Below are 17,017 nucleotides of genomic sequence, written 5' to 3' on the forward strand. Positions count from 1 at the left end.
GCTATTAGCTAGCTATGCGGTACCAGATAATAGGTTATGCTAGTTAATTTTCTGGCTAGTTAGCTACCTGGAAACGTTAACTAACCAACCAACCAACTAGATAGTTAGCTTGAAGCTTTGCCCGAATAAATATTGTATTAATTTCGATCTTAATTACATTTCATTCAAGTATTAACTATTGAAGAATAACTCGACAAAATTGGCTTTGACTAGTCACATCATGAGCGAGAGCAACAGGTTTAGCAGGCAAGCTACCTCTTGTGATAACGACGCGTTACTGAAGCAACAGATGAAAGAAATCAGGCGACATACACTTGCTGCTGCTGTCGCCGATGGCCACTTGTAGATCCGAAAGTCCTAAAGGAATAGCAACCAATCCACGTGCATGGTTCACTTTACAAACAAATGAAAACGAATGTTTCCATGGTTGATAAGTATTCTACTGTATTTCCTATTCGATCGATACCCTAACGAGATAATTTCCACAAGTCCCAAGAAAAGAGGGAGGCAAGATTTCCCGCAGGAAATGACGTCAAAATAAATCCCAAACACACAGCTATTTGTATTTAAAGAGACATTAGGGTGTTGAGTGCGGTCATTGGTTGGGTGCATAGAAATTTAATTATATTTATATTGTTGGGTGTTTCTGTAGTAGTAATCATGAGATTACAATGTAGCCAATTATGAAAAGCATTACTTGAAATATAAATATACCCAAGTATGTATTATCAGTGTCATATTATGCCGATATGAAGACTGAACAAAGTCAGTGTAAAAAAAAATTCAATCAGACCAAATATCTACTGTATGAACTACTGAATATTCTCCATTTAGCAACAGCGCCACTCACTGGTCATGTTGATGGCACCTGTCTGGTGTTGATGTCATAGTATTTCCTGCCATGGATATCCATTGATTGAGAGGGAGGAGACCAGACCGTCCGTACCTGTGCACTTCTTTCAAACATACTTGATACTTAAAGAGAGCCTCTGGGACAGACGTCTTCTTTGCATGGAGTCTAACTCAAGCTGTTGGAACTTGCAAGGTTGACAACGTACAAGCAGAAATGCTGTTTTAGGTTTCTTACATTGATGCTACTTTCTAAATAATTTTAGGCATCAGTCGTATTTCTGGAATGTAGAACTTGGAATACAGGTACGTGTGTGAATTAAGAAAGAAGAGATGTTGAGGAAATCCATATGTACCATGACAATATTACCAAAACATTGCATTGACCTCACTTTTGCAGTGTGGAAAAGCAACGTGAGATGAAGCAATTTTTTCATGCTTTCAGACAAGTTTTAATCGTTTTTAATAAATCTTATAAACATATTCAAAGCACTGTCAAATGACAATATCAGAAAGAAAAAACAAAGCACAATGCACAGAGCAACTGAAAACAAGTGTTTGAAACAGAAGTAAAATCAACTTAATGGAGTGAGAGTTGAAAGAAATGTAAGCGTTCAATTTTTCTTCTATTTTTAAACACAAGTTGTCACATGTCATTCTCTATATAAAAACATTTTAACTCAAATGATTTTCCCTTTTATTTTAAAGATTTTTTTAAAATATACAACATTGTATTTACATGGTCGAGTATATTTACAAAAAAAATAAGCATCACTGTAGGTTTGAGTTTTTGTTCCCTACAGGTGTCTAAAAACAAATAAAATGATAAATAAAAAGTAAACACCATTTTATGTTTCTGACATATTCAGTAGCAGGCATGGCTACCCTGTCATCTGCAGTCCATTCTCAAGAAGCATGAACCGTTTCTTTCACAAAACTACAACACGGCCACCCTCCCATACCTACCCCACCCTGCTTCCCTCCCCTCCTGCCTCCAAACAGCACTCCACAGTACCCTGATACGCTATCATAACACTTTGAACAAAGCTCAATTCTGGACATTTGTGAAAATAAAATTTGATGGTTCTGGAAACCCAAGTATTGTATGTGGCATTCTGTAGTCTTGCTCCTATGATCCGTCATCATAAAACTCAGGCATAACAGAATGAGCCAGATTCCATAAAATTAAAATAATCAAAATGACAGTTTTGTGGATTCCACACAGTGGGTTGATTGACCATTGGGGACTGTGTGCAAGCCAGGTGAAAGGGAGCAATTTACTTCATGGGCTTCTCACAGCGTGGTCATAATGTATTTATTTCCAATGTACGTGCTATAGATGCATCACACAGTCACCTCAGGTCAAGAAGATGGAAAAAAACTATGGCAAATAAGTTTACAAGCAGGCTTCACCCCAGACATCTAACATTGAGTTAGTAATGAGTGTCAGCCAGGTTATGGTGAAATGGGGGTTAGCAAATGGTTACACGGCATGACGCCATGAGACAGAGCCACAGCAGCACCAGAGACAGGACATAATATACACACACACACGAAAAATTGCTGAGTCACAGAGACACACCACATAACTACACTGACGGTCCCACACACATCCACTCTAAAAATACACATGGTTGTGCAGAATAGTGCATCGGAGAAGGTGCAACTACCTGCAGTGCCAAGATGGCAGCAACCAATGAAACAAAGCAAGAACCAGCCTCTTCCATGAGAAGAGTAGCTAAAACTATAAAGAAGCTGATAACTCCAACACAAGAACTGCTGAAAATGACAATACAGTTGAACCAGTTTGAAAAGGACACCTCGTGCACCCTGATTTTTTTTTACAAAACATGTTATAACTGTGTTGGCTACACCAAATGCCCAGCAATGTGCACCTAAAACACCCTTAAGTGATTATCATTTCCAATAAAAAGAACGTGCCTTAAAGCCTCTTAGTACCATTTAAATATATTTTTAAAAACGTGGGGGTATATAATTACTAATATTTGAATGATCTTAGTATTGTTGGCTTAAAATCGACAGACAGAAAGACAGCGAGAAAAGTAACTTAAAAAGGTTGTTTTAAGGTCTCCCATTTGATAGCTTTATTTGTCATGGTGTGACTGGGGACTCTATGAAATACTGTAGCTTAGAGTAGATCCACGCCCTGCCAAATTGGACAATTTAACATGCCAATCAACGTCAGTCAATGACTCGTTCGTTCTATGCAAAAACCAAGGCATAGTGACACGACAGCCACACGGTTAGCTAGGGTTAGACAAAGTGCTCCGATGTGTGTCTATTGTCATAACTTGACAAGAAAAGCAAAGAATATAATAAATAAAAACCACTCACTATAAAGTAAAATTCTCACTACTTTTTACTACCTATGATTTCATTTGGGAAGCATGATGCTAGGACTCACACTAACATTTGTTCAGTGGACAGGGTTTGACACAAACTAAAACACAATAAATACTACTTGAAAAAGATACGGTGTCTCTCGATCGGCCGGAGGGACATAGAAGAAAAGGCATGTCCGTCTACATAACATAAATGGATTCATTTGTCAATGATTTTCAGTTTTTGTCGGCATAAAGTGCAACAGTGCTTTGTTCTCTCCTTGGCCCACGGCAGTACCCATGGTAGCCAGGGCTCTTCCTCCATGGTGCTGGGCGTCTCACTACAAACCCAGGTCAGGTCCAAGGGATTAGAGGTTAGGTTTCAGGCATTCGCTGGTCACGCTGGTCTCACTTGTCACACTGGTCACACTAGCGCTAATGCTAATGCTAACATCTTCATCTTCCTCTTCTCCATTTTCTTCTACCTCTCTCTGGTATAGGTTGGACTTCAGGGGTTTGACCATGCCTTCCTCATAGACCCTCAAGATGGCTTCACACACAAACTTGTACTGGCTCTGAGGACACAGAAGAGAAAGAGGGGAAGGAAGAGAAAATCAGTAACAGTAGGAGCTAATGGCAAGACATGAGTAAACAAGCCAGAGCAGCCAGTGATTGGGATAGAGGCAGCCCTGGATGAATAAACAACCTGAAAAGCAAACTTCCCTGAGGTGGGAAGCAGTGGTGACTGCATTTGGAAAGTATTCAGACCCCATTACTTTTTCCACTTTGTTACATTACAGCTTTATTTTAAAATTAATCTCCACACAATATCCCATAATGACAAAGCAAAAACAGGTTTAGAATCTTTAGCAAATGTTTTAATAAAAACAGAAATACCTTTTTTAACATGCGTATTCAGACCCTTTGCTATGAGACTCGAAATTGAGCTCAGGTACATTGTTTCCAATTATCATCCTTGAGATATTTCTACAACTTGATCCAGTTCACCTGTGGTAAATTCAATTGAATGGACATGATTTGGAAAGTCACAACTGTCTATATAAAGGTACCACAATTGATAGTGCATATCAGAGCAAAAACCAAACCATGAGGTCGAAGGAATTGTCCGTAGAGCTCCAAGACAGGATTGTGTCGAGGCACAGACTGGGGAAGTGTACCAAAACATTTCTGCAGCATTGAAGGTCCCCAAGAACACAGTGGCCCCCCATCATTTTTAAATGGAAGAAATTTGGAACCACCAAGACTCTTCCTAGAGCTGGCTACCAGGCCAAACTGAGCAATTGGGGAGAAGGGCCTTGGTCAGGGTGGTAACCAAGAACCCAATGGTCACTGACAGAGCTCTAGAGTTCATCTGTGGAGATGGCAGAACCTTCCAGAAGGACAACCATCTCTGCAGCATTCCACCAATCCGGTCTTCATGCTAGAATGGCCAGATGGATGCAACTCCTCAGTTAAAAAGGCACATGACAGCCCACTTGGTGTTTGCCACAGGCACCTAAAGGACTCTTTTACAATGAGAAACAAGATTCTCTGGTCTGATGAAACCAAGATTGGACTCTTTGGCCTTAATGCCAAGTGTCATATCTGGAGGAAACCTGGCACCATCCCTACGGTGAAGCATGGTGGTGGCAGCATCATGACTGGTCAGGATCGAGGGAAAGAAGAACTGAGCAAAGTACAGAGATCCTTGATGAAAACCTGCTCCAGAGCACTCAGGACCTCAGACTGGGGCAAAGGTTCACCTTCCATCAGGACAACGACAAGGAGCACACAGCCAAGACAACGCAAGAGTGGCTTCGAGACAAGTCTGAATGTCCTTGAGTGGCCAAGCCAGAGCCCAGACTTGATCCCGATCAAACATCTTTGGAGAGATCTGAAAATAGCAGTAAAGCGATGCTCCCCATCCAACCCGACAGAGCTTGAGATGAAACTCCCAAAAATACAGGTGTGCCAAGCTTGTAGCGTCACACCCAAGAAGACTCGAGGCTGTAACCACTGCCATAGGTGCTTCAACAAAGTACTGAGTAAAGGGTGGGAATACTTAATCTAAATGTGATATTTCAGTGTTTTTGTTTTGTCATTATGGGGTATTGTATGTAAAAAATTGCAATGGTATTTTGTCCATTTCGGAATAATGGCTGTAACGTAACAAAATGCAGAAAATGTCAAGGGGTCTGAATAATTTCCTAATGCACTGTATGTGTGTACCCACTGAATGCGTGTGTATTTGCATTAGGGAAAGGGGGTGAGTGTGTGAGAACATGTGTACTTAGATTATTGTGTATGCACACACTTAGTTCAGCATGTATGACTGGAGGAAGGAAATGCATGAAAGCCCCTTTTGATTAGATTTTCCCTAGTCTCATTAGCATGGTCTCCAACAACCCCCTCATCTTCCATCATTCCTCCCCCACATCCTTCCCCTATCCCCCCAGACCCTGAGGGTGTGCTAGCCTCAGAGCTCAGCACATCCTAATGAAATTACAGCTGCATCATCATCATCATCTCTACCTCCTTTAGCCTGGGTCTCTGGGCAGAGCACGGGGCCAAATGGCACTCATGCAGTGTTCTCTAGAGAGAGAATAATGTGTGCTTCCCAAATTGCACGCTATTCCCTATATAGTACACTACACTTGAACAGGGCCAATTGGGCTCTGGGTCGAGATGAGAAATAGCCAGACCTGGGCAGAAAATAGTTGTATTTTGTAGTTAATACCAGAGGTAGTCAAATATATTTTCTATAGAGAGTTTTCAGTTAAAAAAAGCAACTTTTCTTTGATATTCAAATAGGCTTCTCAGAAAACCAAATAATATTTGAAGGTATTTGCACCTGTATGGCTCAATTGGTACAGCATGGCGCTTGCACCGCCAGGGTTGTGGGTTTGATTCCCGGGGCCACCTACATGTAAAATGTATGATTGATGACTAAGTTGCTTTCGATAAAAGCATCTGCTATATACATATACACACACACACAGTTAGTCAGAAGTTTACATACACCTTAGCCAAATACATTTAAACTGAGTTTCACAATTCCTGATATTTAATCCTAGTTAAAATTCCATCTAAGGTCAGTTAGGATCACCACTTTATTTTAATGTGAAAATGTCAGAATAATAGTAGAGAAATGATTTATTTCAGCTTTTATTTCTTTCATCACATTCCCAGTTGGTCAGAGGTTTACATACACTCAATATTTGGTAGCATTGCCTTTAAATGGTTTAACTTGGGTCAAACGTTTTGTGTAGCCTTCCACAAGTTTCCCACAATAAGTTGGGTTAATTTTGGCCCATTCCTCCTGACAGAGCTGGTGTAATTGAGTCAGGTTTGTAGGCCGCCTTGCTGGCACACGCTTTTCAGTTCTGCCCACACATGTTCTATGGGATTGAGGTCAGGGCTTTGTGATGGCCACTCCAATACCGTGACTTTGTTGTCTAAGCCATTTTGCCACGACTTTGGAAGTATACTTTGGGTCATTGTCCATTTGGAAGACCCATTTGCGACCAAGCTTTAACTTCCTGACTGATGTCTTGAGATGTTGCTTCAATATATCCACAATTTTCTCCCTCATGTCATCTATTTTGTGAAGTGCACCAGTCCCTCCTGCAGCAAAGCACCCCCACAACATGATGCTGCCACCCCCGTGCTTCACGGTTGGGATGGTGTTCTTCGGCTTGCAAGCCTCCCCTTTTTTCTCCAAACATATTAATGGTCATTATGGCCAAACAGTTCGTTTCCTCCAGCATCTTCACAAGGTCCTTTGCCGTTGTTCTGGGATTGATTTGCACCTTTTGCACCAAAGTACGTTCATCTCTAGGAGACAGAAAGCGTCTCCTTCCTGAGCGGTATGGTGTTTATACTTGTGTACTATTGTTTGTACAGATGAACGTGGTACCTTCAGGCGTTTGGAAATTGCTCCCAATGATGAACCAGACTTGTGGCGGTCTACAATTATTTTTCCTGAGGTCTTGGCTGATTTCTTTTGATTTTCCCATGATGTCAAGAAAAGAGGCACTGCGTTTGAAGGTAGACCTTGAAATACATCCACAGGTACACCTCCAATTACTCAAATTGATGTCATTAAGCCTAATCAGATGCTTCTAAAGCCATGACATTAACTGGAATTTTCTAAGCTGTTTAAAAGGCACAGTCAACTTAGTGTATGTATACTTCTGACCCATTGGAATTGTGATAGTGAATTATAAGTGAAATAATCTGTCTGTAAACAATTGTTGGAAATATTACTTATGTCATGCACAAAGTAGATGTCCTAACTGACTTGCCAAAACTATAGTTTGTTAAAACCTCTTGAAACTCTGGGGGCGCAAATTCATTTTTGGATGAAAAACGTTCCCGTTTTAAACAAGATATCTTGCCACAAAAAGATGCTCGACTATGTATATAATTGATAGCTTTGGAAGGAAAACTCTGAATTTTCCAGAACTGCAAAGATATTGTCTGTGGGTGCACTAGAACAGGAGCTACAGGCAAAACCAAGATGAAACGGCAACCAGGAAATGAGCAGGAGTTTTGAGGCTCTGTTTTCCATTGTCTCCTTATATGGCTGTGAATGCGAGAGGAATGAGCCTGCCCTATCTATCGTTTCCCCAAGGTGTCTGCAGCATTGTGACGTATTTGTAGGCATATCATTGGAAGATTGACCATAAGAGACTACATTTTCCAGGTGTCCGCCCGGTGTCCGTCGAAATTGGTGCGTCATTTTCAGCTGCTGGTATTTTTCCATGGGATTCTGAGGGGAAAGCAGGCTTCCACGAACGGCATATCAATGAAGAGATATGTGAAAAAACACCTTGAGGATTAATTCTAAACAACGTTTGCCATGTTTCGGTCGATATTATTAAGTTAATTCGGAAAAAGTTTGACATTTTGGTGACTGAATTTTCGGTTCGTTTCGGTAGCCAAATGTGATGTACAAAACGGAGCGATTTCTCCTACACAAAGATTCTTTCAGGAAAAACTGAACATTTGCTATGTAACAGAGTCTCCTCATTGAAAACATCCGAAGTTCTTCAAAGGTAAATTATTTTATTTATTTGGTTATCTGGTTTTTGTGAAAATGTTGCGTGCTAAATGCTACACAAAATGATAAGCTAGCTTGCAATACTCTTACACAAATGCTTGATTTTCTATGGTTCAAAAGCATATTTTGAAAATCTGAGATGACAGTGTTGTTAAGAAAAGGCTAAGCTTGCGAGCAGGCATATTATTTTCATTTCATTTGCGATTTTCAGAAATCGTTAACGTTGCGTTATGCTAATGAGCCTGAGGCTGTATTCACGATCCCGGATCCGGGATGGGTAGTATCAAGAGGTTTTAAAAAGAAATTTATGAGGGGTTGAAAAACGAGTTTATGACTCCAACCTAAGTGTATGTAAACTTCCTACTACACACGTTATTTGAAAACAAAAAAAACATTTCTTTGATGGCTGCCAAATATTTGATGAAGAACCAAAAACAGTTGAATTAGTCTAAATATATACGATTAGCACATGGTTTGGAGGGCTCTTCGATATGAATCTTAATATAGCCTAGAATTAAATACATGAGTGACATGGAATCACTTCAAAACTAGAGTGGACCACTTTTGCAGCTTCAAAACAACTAACAAATATATTTTCATAATGAGTGAGGCACACACTTGACATCAAGTTCTTGTGTAGTAACTTTGTGATTATCACAATAGCAACGATGGTATATAGGACTTTGGAAATTGATTTGCATAAATTAAGTTCACGTAAATGGAATAAGGAAGTCACTATTCCTTGTGTACAGTGCTTACAAAAAACCTCAGCTCATTATGCAATTCGAATGCACTTACCAAAGTATTAAGTAACATATTAATAAAATGTTGCTCCAAAAGTAATTCAAGTTTTATTACATAGGCACAAGAACAGTTTAATGTGTTACTGAAAATGTTACTGAAAATGCTAATAGCAACAAAATATGGATATTAAGTGTCGAAAGGAAAATAAATATCCCAAAACTGCCTTCTTGAATCAGCTACAGCCAATGGAGTTGGAAAATCATGTTTGTTTGTATTCTGACTAAACTATCCCTTTAAAAGATGCTTGTGTGTGTTTGAAACAAAAAACACTTGCCTTCAGATGGACAGAGGCCCGAAGTAGTTATTGCTAAGCATCCAACTTGCTTTTCACAATGCTTGCAAGTGGATTTGAATTTCTCTGCAGTATTTTCAGGTATCATTAAATTAATTGCAGCTTTTGAAATTTTTAGTGGCATTTTGAAAGAGTCATACAGTAGTTGAGCGTCACCTTATTTACTTTAAAACAATATGATTTGTTAATTGGTTTGTCTTGATTATGTACACCTGAGGCAATGGACAATTAGGATAATGGATATTTACAGAATGTTCACACAAATGTATTGTGTAGATAAAATATGACTGTCAGATATACTATTCCAATCTAGGACATTGTGTTTGCTATTCATTTTATTTCCATCTTCAACATGCAATTCCAGATACAGCCCTGTACCTGGATATACAGTGCATTTGGAAAGTATTCAGACCCCTTACTTTGCACATTGTTACAGCCTTATTCTAAAATGTTTATTTATTGTTGCTAATTTATAAAAAAAAGTATGAAAAAAAAATTTTTACATAAGTATTCAGACCCTTTGCTAATATACTCTAAATTGAGCTCTGGTGCATCCTGTTTGCATTGATCATCCTTGAGATGTTTCTACAACTGGACTGGAGTACACCTGTTGTAAATTCAATTGACTGGACACGATTGGGAAAAGGCACACCTGTCTATATAAGATCCCACAGTTGACAGTGCATATCAGAACAAAAACCAAGCCATGAGGTCGAAGGCATTGTCAGTAGAGCTACGAGACAGGACTGTGTCGAGGCACATATCTGGAGAAGGTTACCCAAAAATGTCTGCAGCAATGAAGGTCCCCAAGAACACAGTGGCCTCCATCATTCTTAAATAGAAGAAGTTAACACCAAGACTCTTCCTAGAGTTGGCCGCCTGGCCAAACTGAGCAACCGAAGGAGAAGGTCCTTGGTCAGGGAGGTGACCTAAAACCCAATGGTCACCCTGAAGGCACTCCAGAATTTCTCTCTGGTGATGGGAGAACCTTCCAGTAGCACAACCATCTCTGCAGCATTCCACCAATCAGGCCTTTATGGGAGAGTGGCCAGATGGAAGCCACTCCTCAGTAAAAGGCACATGACAGCCCGCTTGGAGTTTGCCAAAAGGCACCGAAACACTCTCAGACCATGAGAAACAAGATTCTCTGGTCTGATGACACCAAGATTGAACCTGGCACCATCCCTACAGTGAAGCAGGGTGGTGGCAGCATCATTCTGTGGGGATATTTCCCAGCAACAGGGAGACTAATCAGGATTGAGGGAAAGATGAACGGAGCAAAGTACAGAGAGATCCTTGATGAAAATACTCAGGACCTCAGACTGGGGTGACGGTTCACCTGCCATCAGGACAACGACCCTAAGCACACAGCCAAAACAACACAGGAGTGGTTTCGAGACAAGTCTCCAAATATCCTTGAGTGGCCAAGCCAGAGCCCAGACATGAACCCGATCGAACATCTCTGGAGACCTGAGAAGAGCTGTGCATTGACATTCCACATCCAACCTGACAGAGCTTGAGAGGATCTGCAGAGAAGAAATGGAGAAACTCCCATAAATACAGGTGTGCCAAGTTTATAGCGTCATACCCAAGAAGACTCAAGGCTGTAATTGCTGCTGAAGGTGTTACAACAAAGTACTGAGTAAAGGGTCAAAATACTTATGTAAATGTGAAATGTCTTTTTTTTCTGCAAAAATGTATAAAAACCTGTTTTTGCTTTGTCATTATTGGGTATTGTGTGTAGGTTGAGGAAGCAAAAAACTAATACATTTTAGAAGGCTGTAACATAACAAAATGTGGAAAAAGTAAAAGGGGTCTGAATACTTTCCGAATGCACTGTATATTATAGCTGATTAGGATGGAGCAGGGAATACATTATACAGTATAGCCTCTAGTCTGTGCTGCTGTGCCTTTTTGTTGCTACTTGGCTACCTGCTTTGTACTTTTAATAACAGTTTAATCAAACTCTGTATTTCATACGTTTACTAACATCTTAGTTTTGTCTTCACTTTTTTTAATCAAATGTTCACCTATAGACGCTTTATCTGGAAATGGATCTGGAGGACCTCCACCAGCTGAAACTAATTAACATTGTACCTTCTCATTGCAGTTGCTGCTCTCATAATATTCTAGACAATAATTATGGTGAGAATAGCAGAGTTGCAAGCTTGGCTTCAGACAAAATCCGTACGCAAGGGCAATGTAAGTGTAGGAAAGGAAGAAACCACGTCTGAGCCACCAGTAAGTACAGTCGTGGCCAAAAGTTAAGAATGACACAAATATTAATTTACACAAAGTTTGCTGCTTCAGTGTGTTTAGATATGTTGTCAGATATTACTATGGAATACTCAAGTATAATAACAAGCATTTCATAAGTGTCAAAGGCTTTTATTCACAATTACATGAAATGATGCAAAGAGTCAATATTTGCAGCGTTGACCCTTCTTTTTCAAGACCTCTGCAATCCGCCCTGGCATGCTGTCAATTAACTTCTGGGCCACTTCTGGGCCTGACTGATGGCAGCCCATTCTTGCATAATCAATGCTTGGAGTTTGTCATAATTTGTGGGTTTGTGTCCACCCACCCACCAAAATATCAACGTTTTGTTCCCGAGCCACTTAGTTGTAACTTTTGCCTTTAGGCAAGGTGCTCCATCATACTGGAAAAGGCATTGTTTGTCACCAAACTGTTCCTGGATGGTTGGGAGAAGTTGCACTCTGAGGATGTGTTGGTACCATTCTTTATTCATGGCTTTGTTCTTAGGCAAAATTGTGAGTGAGCCCACTCCCTTGGCTGAGAAGCAACCACACACATGAATGGTCTCAGGATGCTTTACTGTTGGCATGACACAGGACTGATGGTAGCGCTCACCTTGTCTTCTCCGGACAAGCTTTTTTTTCAGACGCCCCAAACAATCGGAAAGGGGATACATCAGAGAAAATGACTTTAGCCCAGTCCTCAGCAGTCCAATCCCTGTACTTTTTACAGAATATCAGTCTGTGCCTGATGTTTTTCCTGGAGAGAAGTGGCTTCTTTGCTGCCCTTCTTGACACCAGGCCATCCTCCAAAAGTCTTCGCCTCACTGTGCATGCAGATGCACTCACCTGCCTGCTGCCATTCCTGAGCAAGCTCTGTACTGGTGGTGCCCCGATCCTGCAGCTGAATCAACTTCAGGAGACGGTCCTGGTGCTTGCTGGACTTTCTTGGGCGCCCTGAAGCCTTCTTCACAACAATTGAACTGCTCTCCTTGAAGTTCTTGATGATCCGATAAATGGTTGATTTAGGTGCAATCTTACTGGCAGCAATATCCTTGCCTGTGAAGCTCTTTTTGTGCAAAGCAATGATGACAGCATGTGTTCCCTTGCAGGTAACCATGTTTGACAGAGGAAGAACAATGATTACAAGCACCGCCCTCCTTTTGAAGCTTCCAGTCTGTTATTTGAACTCAATCAGCATGACAGAGTGGATCTCCAGCCTTGTCCTCGTCAACACTCACACCTGTGTTAATAACAAGAGAATCACTGACATGATGTCAGCTGGTCTTTTTGTGGCAGGGCTGAAATGCATCGGAAATGTTTTTTGGGGGATTTAGGTCATTTGCATGGCAAAGAGGAACTTTGCAATTCATCTGATAACTCTTCATAACATTCTGGAGAATATGCAAATTGCCATCATACAAACTGAGATAACAGACTGAAAATTAATATTTGTGTCATTCTCAAAACTTTTGGCCACGACTGTACAGTTAGTAGTGTTAATCCCCCCGCACAGTCCCCACCACCTGACAATTTTCTCATGGCTTCTGGAAAGAAATGCTGTCGGCATGGCATGCTCAACCGGCGTTACTCATTTAGCCGATAGAAACTTTCAACTGGTTTTCCCCACAAGCAACTAGTCAGAGTCTGAGCCTTCTAGGTCTCTCCTCCACCCGTTACGGGGTCTGAGCCGCCGAATCCTCCCACCATTAGCTCAGACAAATTTAAAACTCTAGTAATTGGCGACTTCATTACCCGCAATATTAGAAGTAAAAATAATCTCCCAGCAATCATACATTGTTTACCATGGGGCAGGGCTGCCAATGTTGGGGCTAATCTGAATATTGCCAGAACTGGCAAGTGTAGAGTAGAGGGATATTGTTATCCATGTAGGAACCAACGATATAAGGATGAAACAGTCAAAGGTCACCAAGCGCAACAGTTTCAGCGTTTAACTTAGCTAGAAAGATGTTGGCATCAAGTAATTGTCTCTGGCCCTCTCCCAGTTAGCGGGATGATGAGCTCTACAGCAGACTCGTAAAACTCAAATCGCAATTTGAAATCTGTTTCCTGCCCTTCCCAAAATATATAATTTGTAGATAATTGGTCATTCCTGGACTCACCCACAAATGGGTCCAAGCCTGGCCTGCTAAAGAAGGATGGACTCCATTCTAGATGGAGGGGTGCTCTCATTTTATCTATCAACAGACAAGCTCAAACTCTTCGAGCACCATAATGAGCTAGGATGCAGGCTTGGCATCATGCTGTTAGCCTGCCTGCAAGCTTAGTGGAGTCTGCCCCTAGCACAGTCAGCTCAGTTTTCCCCATTGAGAACGGGTCTGTGCTTTGATCTAGGTCATGCAAAATTTAACATGGTGGTGTTCGCCTTAGCAATCTCACTGGAATAAAAAAAACTCCATTCCGGTCATTAATCAAAGAGATTGTGATAACGCCTCACATCTCAAAATGGGACTACTTAATGTTAGATCCCTCACTTCCAAGGCAGTCAGTCAATGAACTAATCCCTGATCATAAACTTGACGTGATTGGCCTGACAAACAGGGCTTAAGCCCGATTAATTTACTGCGCTAAATGAGGCCTCTCCTCCTGGTTTCACTAGTGACCATATTTCCCCCGCGGATCCCACAAAGGAAAAGGTCAATTTACAAAAAGAAAAGACTGCACATTGGTATTGAGGCTCTAGTCAAAATATGAAATCTATGCTGCCTGCTCAATCACTTTTTATAGCTACTGTTTACAGGCCTCCTGGACCTATACAGCATTCCGCACTGCACACACAAGCTTGTTAGCCATCTAGCTTCTCTGGTCCAAAGTTAAGCCAACTTTGAAGTGCCTCCATAAAAGCCATTCCTGTGTAGGTATAATTCTGTGGTCCTAATTCAGATAATGCATGTCATCACAGGATGCCCAGCGCTCCAAGCCAAGCCTCATCCATCCTCTCCCTCTCCTTCTCCACACCCGCAAAATTTCAGTTGCATTTCGTGCTCTACACTTGCCCTTCATCACACATGTAAACAACTCACTGAGCTATAGCTTGCCCGCTCTATAGCAAGCTGCTCTATCCGCATTGCATTTTTTTTTTTACCTTTATTTAACTAGGCAAGTCAGTTAATTAAGAGCAAATTCTTATTTTCAATGACAGCCTGCATGATTGATGAAGTAATTTAATGTTGAGCTAAACAAAAAAATTCAGAGGATTAAAAAGGAACACCAAGGAGCGATGTAACAGTACAATTTTTTCATAGTCATGGCCTCTAAACTTTCCAGCTGTCTACTGGACCCTATTCCAACTAAAATACTGAATGACCTACTTTCTGTGCTTGGCCCTCCTATGTTGAACATAAATGGCTACCTGTCCTTCGAATGTGTACCAAACTCCCTAAAGGTGCAGTAATAAAGCCTCTCCTGGTAAAGCCAAAACTTGACCCGGAATTATTTTTAAACTAAAATCGGCCTATACTGAATCTCTCATTCATTTAGAAAAGAAAACTGAAAAAGCTGAAGCTCAGCCACTCACTGTCTTCCTGAAGACACATTATGTACGCAAAACACTCCAGTCTGGTTTTAGACCCCCATTATAGTACTAAGATTGCACTCGTGAAGGTGGTAAATTACCTTTAAATGGCGTCAGACCAAGGCTCTGTGTCTGTCCTCGTGCTCCTAGACCTTAGTGCAGATTTTGACAACGTCGACCACCACATTTTTTGGGGAGAAATTTAAAACTCTAATTGGTCTACGCAGACAAGTTCTTGCCTGGCATAGACATTATCTGTCAGAAAGATAGTTTGTCTGTGGATGGTTTGTCATCTGACAAATAAATGGTCAATTTCGGTGTCCCCAACGTTCCGTTCAAGTGTTCTCACTATATACACACACTCAGTAGCCAGTTAATTTGGTACACCACCCCGTTCAGGAAAATGGTTCGCTCCTACAGACAGCGGGTCATGCCGTGGTTTGCTATATAAAGCAGGCAGCCAGGCATCAAGGCATTCAGATACTGTTCGATTGGATATTAGAATGGTCAAAACGAGTAACCTATGCTACGTTGAATGCCGGCCTCCTGGGCTTTTCATGCATGACAGTGTCTAGGGTTTACCAAGAATGGTGCTACAAATAAAAAAAATCCAGTCAGCGGCAGTCATGTGGGTGAAAACAGTTAGTTGACGGGAGGTTGAAGGAGAATTGCAATAATTGTGCAAGCTGGTGGTGGTGTAATTGTGTGGGAATGTCTTCCTAGCACACACTAGGTCCCTTTATACCAATTGAGCAACATTTTAATACCACATCTTGTAGAATCCATCCCGAGAAATTCAGGGGGTCCGGTACCCAGTACTAGATGGTACTAGATGGGTGTACCTAATAAACTGGCGACAGTGTATGCTACCTCTTGGTGATGTCATTCGGAAACACAACTTTCACTGCTATGTAGACGACACATCTGTACATATTGATGAATGGTAAAGTCTGTTTTAGACAAAAGTGGATGGCTGACGAACAAATACAAAATATTTCAGGAGCACCTTTTTTCCATCTTCGTAATACTGCAAAAATCTGAAACTTCCCATGTTTTTGTCTCTTCTCTGGCTACCCAGATGAGGCACTAAGTAAACTTCAGGTAGTGCTAAATACATCTGTTAGAATCTTGACAAATTTGATCATATTACTTCCAGTGCTAACCTACCTACCTTGGCTTACTGTTAAGGCTAGGGCTGATTAAGGTTTTACTGTTAACCTATAAATAATTTCTCCTACCCACCACTACAATTTGGTCCTGCTGTATATACCTACACGTGTGCTATGGTTACAAGATGCAGGCCTCATTGTTCCTTGAACTTCTAAGCAAACAGCTGGAGGCAGGGATTTCACCTATCGGGCACCATTTTATGGAATGGGCAAGGCTTTCGGTCTCAAAAGTCTTTATTGAAGACTTATCACTTCAGTAGGTTCTATGATTGCGTGCAGTCTGGCCCAGGGGAGCAAAGGCAAGGCTCTGGAGTGACCCACCCTTTCTGCCTCTGCCTGGCCAGCTCCCCTGCCTCTATTGGGATTCTCTGCCTCTAACCCGATTATGGGGGCTGAGTCACTGGCTTGCTCGTGCTCTCCCATGCAGTCCCTCGGAGGGGTGCATCACGTCATGCCAGGCTTTTTTCGCTATAGTCTACTTGAGTGGGTTGAGTCATTGACGTGACGGAAAGAAGGTATACACAAAGGCGCTACAGCAAAGCTAAAACGAAAAGGGGAAATCCGGTGCTCGACTGAGGGAATTGAAAATCCCCAAAAACATTCCTTAAACTGGTGACGAACTGGGAGAACAAAGAAAAAGGAGCACTGTTGCTGCATACATTTGATAGATTTATTGACAGGACAAGTAAACAAATCGGCTTACATTTCC

General features: G+C 41.3%; 2 protein-coding genes across 8 annotated transcripts in view; both read right to left on the bottom strand.

The window, feature by feature from the left end:
* LOC135519370 (band 4.1-like protein 5) overlaps positions 1-514 on the bottom strand; it is a 47,361-nt gene extending 46,847 nt beyond the window's left edge. For 3 of the 5 annotated variants that reach the window (XM_064944559.1, XM_064944561.1, XM_064944557.1), the window contains exon 1: positions 313-514. The gene's annotated coding sequence lies outside the window, so the exon portion shown is untranslated. Of the gene's footprint in view, positions 1-255 lie in introns of all 5 variants that reach the window. The other 2 variants (XM_064944560.1, XM_064944558.1) reach the window with 1 other exon arrangement.
* Positions 515-1,295: 781 nt separating this feature from the next.
* LOC135519371 (tyrosine-protein phosphatase non-receptor type 4-like) overlaps positions 1,296-17,017 on the bottom strand; it is a 98,964-nt gene continuing 83,242 nt past the window's right edge. For all 3 annotated transcript variants that reach the window (XM_064944563.1, XM_064944562.1, XM_064944564.1), the window contains one exon: positions 1,296-3,766. In XM_064944563.1, the coding sequence (XP_064800635.1) occupies positions 3,560-3,766 (207 nt within the window). In that variant the 3' untranslated portion in view covers positions 1,296-3,559. The remainder of the gene's footprint in view (positions 3,767-17,017) is intronic.

The sequence above is a fragment of the Oncorhynchus masou genome, chromosome 29 (genome assembly GCF_036934945.1).
Source record: "Oncorhynchus masou masou isolate Uvic2021 chromosome 29, UVic_Omas_1.1, whole genome shotgun sequence".
In the NCBI taxonomy this organism is placed as follows: domain Eukaryota; kingdom Metazoa; phylum Chordata; class Actinopteri; order Salmoniformes; family Salmonidae; genus Oncorhynchus; species Oncorhynchus masou.